Source organism: Carlito syrichta, unplaced genomic scaffold (assembly GCF_000164805.1).
Source record: "Carlito syrichta isolate Samal-C Ts95f unplaced genomic scaffold, Tarsius_syrichta-2.0.1 Scaffold123290, whole genome shotgun sequence".
Lineage (NCBI taxonomy): Eukaryota > Metazoa > Chordata > Mammalia > Primates > Tarsiidae > Carlito > Carlito syrichta.
This window is the reverse complement of record NW_007067386.1, coordinates 18,491-26,710: the sequence shown is the minus strand read 5'-3', so window position 1 is coordinate 26,710 and position 8,220 is coordinate 18,491. Positions and strand designations below refer to the sequence as shown.

Here is an 8,220-nt window from a genome sequence, read left to right as displayed (position 1 = left end):
CGGCCCCCCGAGCCTTCCAGCCCCGACGGTCCGTGGGTTCCCGAGCCGTCAGCGCCTCCCTTGCCCTCCTGGTGCTGGGTCTGGGGTTGGAACGCCCTCGGGGCTGACGAGGCGACAGAGGCAGGCCCAGGCAGGGCTAAGCCCGGGCCGCCCAGGCCTGCACGTGATCCCTGCTCGGCGCCTTGCTTTTTCTTAAGTCAGGGTCTTGCTGTGGCATCCAGGCTGGAGCACAGTGGCACAGTCATGGCTGACCGCAGCTTCAGCCTCCTGAGCCCAGGTGATCCACCCAGCCTCCCGCGTAGCTGAGACTACAGACACACCACTACACCTGGCTGGTTTTTATGGTTTTGTAGAGACAAGGTCTCACTATGTTGTGCAGTCCGGTCTCAAACTCTGGTATCAAGTGATACTCTCACACTGGTCTCCAAAGTGCTGGGGTTCCAGGCATAAGTCTGAGCCCCAGTGTCTTTTTTTTTTTTTTAGTTGGAGTCTCGCTCTGTCACCCAGACTGGAGTACAGTGGCACACTTGCAGCCACCCCAGCGTCGACTTGCTGGGCTCCAGAGAGCCTTCTGCCTCAGTCTTCCAAGTAGCCAGAACTATAGGCACGCGCTCCCACGCCCGGCTAACTTTTTTAAAGTTTATTGTAGAGACGAGGTCTCACCAAGTTGCCCAGGCTGGTCTTGAACCTGCGGGCTCAGGCAGTCCACGCGCCTTGGCCTCCCAAAGTGCTGGGGTTACAGCCTGAGCCACTGTGCCCGGGCCCCAGTGTCTTCATCTCTGACTTGGGGACAGTAATAAACTGGGTTGTGCTGAGGATTAGAGGTGATGTAACGAGTCTGGTGTCTACATGAACAGGCATCCATGGAAGTTCTTGGGGGGTTCCCGTGCGTCTCATATCTATGTAAAGCTGAATTCTGTCCCCCCCACCTCTCAGGTACGACATCAAGGGATGTGAGGTGAGCCGCTGGGTGGAGCCGGCCCCCGAGGGCAGCCCCCTCGTCCTGGTGCTGAAGGACCTCAACTTTCAGGGCAAGATCATCTGCCTGGGTGAGCCATGGTGTGGCCACTGCCTATCCTTTCTCCATTCAGGGTGAAGTTTATTTTTTACTTTTTTGAGTCAGTGCCTCACCCTGTTGCCCAGGCTGAATTGCAGTGGCATGCTCATAGCTCACCGCAGTCTCAGCTTCCTGGGCTCAGGTGATCCTCCTGCTTCAGCCTCCCAAGAAGCCGGGACTATAGATGCACACTACCACACCCAGCTGATTTTTTTATTTATTGTAGAGACAAGATCTCGCTATGATGCCCAGGCTGATCTTGAACTCCTGGGCCCAGGTGATCCTTCCGCCTCAGCCTCCCAAAGTGGTGGGATTACAGGCATGAGCCACTGTGCCCACCCCCCAGGGTGAAATTTAAAAGGATGCCCTGACTGGCACTGCCCTCTGTCCAAGTCATTAAGAGCCCAGATTCTAGAGTCAGGAAGAGCAGAGTTCAAATTCTGGCTCCATGACTCCCTAGCTAGGTGGCTGAGGCAAATGGCAGATGAGTCTCCTTATTTGTGAAATAGGGACAGTAGTGACCCCTGCCCTCATGGGGCAGAGCGTATGGAGCACCGAGGCTGGCATGTGGTGAGTGCTCAGGTGGGGCACTGATGCTCTGGCAGGACCCCAGCGGCGCTGGTTCCTCCGCCAGATGGAACTGGATACCACCTTCCTCCGGGATCTCAATGTGCTGGATTACAGCCTCCTGATGGCCTTCCAGCATCTCCACGAGGATGAGAAGGGCCCGGGCAGCAGCCTCCTCTTCCGCGTGGCCAGGTGAGCCCCTCACAGAGTCAACAGCAAGAATATGGTGGTGAGGGCACGGGAAAGACAGATGTGGAGGTGTGGGCATGCCTTCTGTGGGGAACAGTGCAGGTGATGGCTCAGAGGCTGAGGAGTGGTGTGTGTGAACACTGTATATGGGGGGGCACAGGAAAACACTTGCCGGTAGAGCCGGGGGCACAGGTGGGTCACAGTAAGGGACAGAAAGACAAGGTCCAGTTGGACAGGGACATTGGTGCCTATTTGAAGAATCTTCCCATTTTCCAGCCAGGAATGTGGGGCCTTTGAAAGTTTCAGAGCAGGGAAAAGAACTGTTTAGTTTTTGCCTTAGAAAGAATCTTTGTCTGGCCAGACGTAGTGGCCATGTAATCCCAGCACTTTGGAGTCTTGACTTCCTAGGCTCAAGTGATCCTCCTGCCTCAGCTTCCTGAGTAGCTGGGACTGCAGGCCACACCATTACACCCGGCTGATTTTTTTGGATTTTTTTGGGTAGAGACAGGATCTTGCTATGTTGCTTGGACTGGTCTTGATCTCCTGGGCTCAAGTGATCCTCCTGCCTCGGCCTCCCAAAGTGCTGGGATGACAGGTGTGAGCCACTCTGCCTGGCCTGTGCCATGTAGTGAATGGTGCGCCTCTCAACCAGGGCTTCACATTACTCACCCTTCACATTACCCAACTTTACAGACCTGGGCGCGTAGGAGGGGTGGGACAAACAAGTGGTGAGGTGGGCTGCAGGGCCAGGCTTACAAGGCGGATTGGCTGGGCCTTCCCAGGAGAGGTGGCACCCTCATCTTCCTGTCGGTCCCCAGGTCTGTGCAAGGGGCGCAGAGCCCAGAGGAGCCAGAAGCCCAGAATCGCCGGCTGCTGCCGGACACCCCCAATGCCCTACACATCGTGGATGGGCCGGAGCAGCGCTATTTTGTGGGCCTGGTTGATCTCGCCACGGTCTATGGCCTCCGCAAGCGGCTGGAGCACCTGTGGAAGACACTGCGCTACCCTGGCCGGACCTTCTCCACTGTCAGCCCGGCTCACTATGCCCGTCGCCTCTGCCAGTGGGTGGAGGCACACACTGAGTGACCGTGCCTGGCCCCACTCCTCCCATATGGACTGTGGGCACCTTCCAGGAAAGCTGGGTCCCGGAAGTTCCTGGCAGCTGCCTGAGGTTCCCCGAGCTGACCACCAGAGGGCAGCATCCACCAACTAATACCATACCTGCGGTCTTCCACGCTCACCACCAGAGGGTAGCATCCTCTAATACATACCTGTAGTCTTCCTGCTGACCACCAGAGGGCAGCATCCACTTAAACTATACCTGCGGTCCTTCCACTGACCACCAGAGGGCAACATCCTCAAATACGTATCTGCAGTCCTCCCGCTGACCACCAGAGGGCAGCATCCTCATACATATACCAGAGGGCAGCATCTCCTAATACCATAGCTGCAGTCCTCCTGCTGACCACCAGAGGGCAGCATCCCCTAATATCAACCTGCGGCCTCCCTGCTGACCATCGGAGGGCAGCATCCTCTAATACATAGCTGTAGTCCTCCCGCTGACCACCAAAGGGCAGCACCCGCGAATACATATCTGCAGTCCTCCCGCTGACCACCAGAAGGCAGTATCCAATACCATACTTGCGGTCTTCCCACTGACCACCAGACGGCAGCATCCTATACCAGAGGACAGTATCCACTAGCACCACACCTGCGGTCCTCCCGCTGACCACCAGAGGGCAGCATCCCCTAACTAATACCATACCTGCGGTCCTCCTGCTGACCACCAGAAGGCAGCACCCCCCAATACCATACCTGCAGTCTTCCCACTGACCACCAGACGGCAGCATCCTCTAATACATATCTGCAGTCCTCCCGCTAACCACCAGAGGGCAGTATCCTCATACAGATACCAGAGGGCAGCATCCCCTAATACCATAGCTGCGGTCCTCCTGCTGACCACCAGAGGGCAGCATCCCCTAATATCATACCTGCGGTCTCCCTGCTGACCATCGGAGGGCAACATCCTCTAATACATAGCTGCAGCCCTCCCGCTGACCGCCAGAAGGCAGTAGCCAATGCCACACCTGCGGTCTTCCCACTGACCACCAGACGGCAGCATCCTATACCAGAGGACAGCATCCACTAGCACCACACCTGCGGTCCTCCCGCTGACCACCAGAGGGCAGCATCCCCTAACTAATACCATACCTGCGGTCCTCCTGCTGACCACCAGAAGGCAGCACCCCCCAATACCATACCTGCAGTCTTCCCACTGACCACCAGACGGCAGCATCCTCTAATACATATCTGCAGTCCTCCCGCTAACCACCAGAGGGCAGTATCCTCATACAGATACCAGAGGGCAGCATCCCCTAATACCATAGCTGCGGTCCTCCTGCTGACCACCAGAGGGCAGCATCCCCTAATATCATACCTGCGGTCTCCCTGCTGACCATCGGAGGGCAACATCCTCTAATACATAGCTGCAGCCCTCCCGCTGACCGCCAGAAGGCAGTAGCCAATGCCACACCTGCGGTCTTCCCACTGACCACCAGACGGCAGCATCCTATACCAGAGGACAGCATCCACTAGCACCACACCTGCGGTCCTCCCGCTGACCACCAGAGGGCAGCATCCCCTAACTAATACCATACCTACGGTCTTCCTGCTGCCCACCAGAAGGCAACCGCTTCTAAACGTAGCTGCAGTCCTCCCGCTGACCACCAGAGGGCAGCATCCCCCAACTAACACCGCATGCCTGCAGCCCTGTTTGCTGGCAGTGGTGTGCCCAGCAGCGGGCCGAGGACCCTGCTGCTATACGGCTCCTCCAATCCTCAAAACATGCTAGTATTCCCTTTTGGTGGACCGTGAAACGGGGGCTTGGGGCGGAGGGCTGTCAAGGTCTTTAGCGGCACTTGGCCGTGCCCTTTGCACTTCAGAGTGTGTTCTTGACCCCCAACTCCTGTAGCCTCATGCTCGGGGGAAGGGGCAGGCGGGACGCTCCCCCACGCGTGTCCAGGTGGGGAGGCTGAGGCCCAGAGCCCCCAAGGGCCTACGCGTGGGTAAGTGGCAGGCTCAGCCCCAAGGACCCAGGCCTCCAGATCCTGCTGGCCTCCCTCTGGGATGGCCTCCTTGCTCCAGGGATGGAGGGGGGAGAAGCTGGGGTCGTGGGGGCTTCCTGGAGCTCTGGGAGGCGTTCTCTGGGGCCCGTGTTGCCCTCAAGTGAGCACTGCCCTCCTCTGGAAGTCGCTTTCTCAGCTGCGGAATGGGTGTGCGCATCAGCGGTCCGGCCACGGGCCTGGCTGCACGGACATCTCCAGGGGCTGCAGAGCCCCGATCGCCCTCCTCACGCCTCCGGGAAACCCCAGCCTGGCCTCTGACCCCAGTTCGGTCCACCCGTGCCCAATGGGCCTCTCCTCCAGAGCTGCTCTCGGGCCTGGCTGTGTGACCCGGGGAAGGCGCTGACCCTCTCTGTGCCTCGTCAGTCTACTTTTTGACCTTTGTTCCCGCTACACGGGTCGAGCCTGACAAGCGCAAAGGCTGCAAACGACCTCGCCATCTCATTAAATATGTCCTGAGCACCTACCGTGTGGCTGGCCCTCTGCTGCGTTGGGGGACCCGGGGTGAGCAAGATGCAGATTCCGCCTGCACAGAGCTCACGCCACGGGGACTCCTGTTCGGGGTGACGAAGCGAGCCGTGTGGCCAGGCCCTGGGGCTCTGCAGCCGGGGAAGGGCCCCCGCTGGTCACTCGCGGCGGGGGCGCCGGGAGAGGGGCTCGCCCGCACCGAGACCTGAAGAGTCGGGAGCGTCCCAGGCCAGGGGCCCCGCCGAGGCCTGGGTGGGGACCTTGCGTTTGAGGGAAAACACTTCGGGGTGAGCGGGGCTGGCCGGGCCAAGAGCAGCCCGGGGCCTGGGGAAAGCGGCTCGGTGGCACCAAACACCCCTTCCCCTCCTCCGTCGGATGCTGCCGGCAAAGTCGGAGGGCAGAAGGGAGAGGACGGAGAGCCTCCTGCCGCGCTGGGGTGCCAGTTCCTGGAAAGTGCACAGCGTTGCGCTTCGCGGAGACGAGATCTCGCTGTGTTGCCAGGCTGGTCTGACTCCTGGGCTAAGCGGTCCTCCCGCCTCGCCTCCCAGAGCGCCGGGACTGCCGGCATGAGCCGCTCCGCCCAGCCGGTGACATGCTCTAAACATCGACATCCCTCCTGGTTGTCTGGGGGACCTCAGGTGGTTACTCAACCTCTCTGAGCTGGCATGAGCTGAGCGGAAACCTGCTCTCGCCCAGCAGGAGGTTGAGCCACAGAGCACGCGAACCCCTTTGTTCGGGTGGCGGGAGCAGGGGTCTGGCTCCGGCGGGGCTGAGTCAGAGCCCCAGGATTCCTCTCTGATGTCGGGTGATCCAGCACCCTCCCCCGCCTCCGGCCGTGAGCCTAGGCGGAGCCTGAGGCTGGACGGGGAGGAGGCTTGTCCAGGACCTCACAGGACCCAGGACCCCAGGCTTGCCTGACCTGTGCACTCCGCAGACACCCCTGGCGCCTAGTGTGTGTGGGCGCCGTGCAGGAGCTGGGGTGCCCTGAGGACGTGGCTGGTCTGCCTCTGCCCGCACAGAGCGTAAGTCTGGGGGGCATGTGGACCATGAACAAGCAACCCGGGAAACCACAGGGCGATTTCAGAGCATGGCAAAAACTACGGAAAAAGTAGACGGGGGAGAGGCAAGAGGGTGGGGTGCAGTGCTGGGCAGGGTGACTGGCAACGTCTGAGCCAAGCGACAGGAAGGAGCCGCCACATGACTAGAGCAGTCCAGGAGGACACAGTGAGTGCAAAGGTCCTGCGGTGGAATAACATCAGTGTGATCGGCCTTGGGGATGGCCAGGGTGGGTGGAGGGTGTCGAGAGGGTGCCAGGCGCTCATACTGCCAGTTTGAGGCCAGCCTGGGCAACATAGCAAGAGCTCATCTCTACAAAAAATTTAAAAAACTAGCGGGGCACGGTGGTGTGCCCCTGTAGTCTCAGCTACTCAGGAGGCTGAGGCGGGAAGATAATCTGAACCCAGGAGGTTGAGGCTGCAGTAAGCTGGGATTGCACCACAGCTTGCCAGCCTGAATGGCAGTGAGATCTCACCTCCAAAGAGTAAAAATAAAAAAGAAGAGGGGTGCCGGGTTCGGGTGGGGGAGGGAAAGCGGATGGAGAGGAGAGGTGCCGGGAGGCTGGGACCGCCAGGCCGGAGGGGCGCGCTGGCAGCCCGGAGAGCCGAGCAGATGGCAAAGAACTGCGACACACAAAGAGGCTAGGAAGGAGAAGTTTGTTTAAAAGCAGACCGGAGAGAGAAAGAGAAGGAAGAGGAAGACTCACCTCCCCAAGGTGGGGGAGGGGACCAAAGCCAGGAAGCATGGCGACAGCCGGCTCGGAGAGCACACGGCCACACCGGACTCTAGCAAGGCAATGGCCCTGGTTGCTTGGGGTTGAGTCCTTTTAACCATTCCCCTGGGGGGAAGATCGTTGGGTGGCTGGGTGGGCTGCTTCCTCGGCATCACCAAGGGCCAGGCAAGCGCAGGTAATGACAGCAGGTGATGGACAGCAGGCAGAGGGGTGGGTTGGTCACGTGACTGCTGCCAAATTCCTGGACCACGGTGGAGTGCTCATACTATTACTTCTATGGCTTTGGCCTTGACAAGGAATCAGAAGTCTACGAGAGATTATTATGCTAAACCACGAATGGTTGGGCTGTCCTGGTCTTGCATCTGAAGGAGATTTGCCCAGGGGGGCTGGGATAGGCTGCTGTTTGTCCTGCAGTAGAATGTCTGAAGGCTTTCTAATGGCTACGCTGAGGCAAGAAGACGAAAGAATAAGCTAAGTTTCTTCTAGGTTTCTTTCTTTCTTTTTTTTTTGAGTTGGAGTCTCACTCTGTCGCCCAGACTGGAGTGCAGCGGCCGCTCCCGGCCACCGCAGCCTCGCCCTGCTGGGCTCCGGCGAGCCTTCCGCCTCCGCCTTCCGAGTAGCCAGCCGGAATTACAGGCGCGCGCTACCACGCCCGGCTGATTTTTGATTTGTTGCAGATGAGGTCTCGCTGCCCAGGCGGGTCTCGAACCCGCGGGCTCAGGCGATCCACGCACCTCAGCCTCCCAAAGGCGCGGGATGACAGGCTGAGCCACGGAGCCCGGCTCTTCTCCTAGGTTTCTGTAGCCACCTTCCCAGTGGGCTTTTGCCAAAACCTCTCCGAAGAGCTTCATCGGAGGCTGTGGGGCTTCCTGGTCTCAGTCCCACTGTGGACTTAGTCCTCAGCTGCCCTGGGAGCCTGGGCCGTGCGGGCAGCCCGTGTCCGGCGAGGAGGAGCAGGGAGAGGAGCAGGGAAGGGCGCGGGCTCTGGGGGCCGCCGCCCAGCGAGCGGGCGGCTGCGGAGGGCGGTG

At 59.7% G+C, this 8,220-nt stretch overlaps 1 protein-coding gene across 1 annotated transcript; it reads left to right on the top strand.

Moving 5' to 3' along the window:
- Positions 1–289: 289 nt before the first annotated feature.
- Positions 290–5,402, top strand: PIP5KL1 (phosphatidylinositol-4-phosphate 5-kinase like 1; the record flags this gene model as incomplete). The annotated part of the gene is made up of 4 exons (XM_008048260.1): positions 290–307; positions 935–1,049; positions 1,663–1,816; positions 2,632–5,402. Coding segments are annotated over 4 exons (555 nt in total), but the record flags the coding sequence as incomplete, so codon positions are not given.
- Between the last annotated feature and the right edge of the window lie 2,818 nt (positions 5,403–8,220).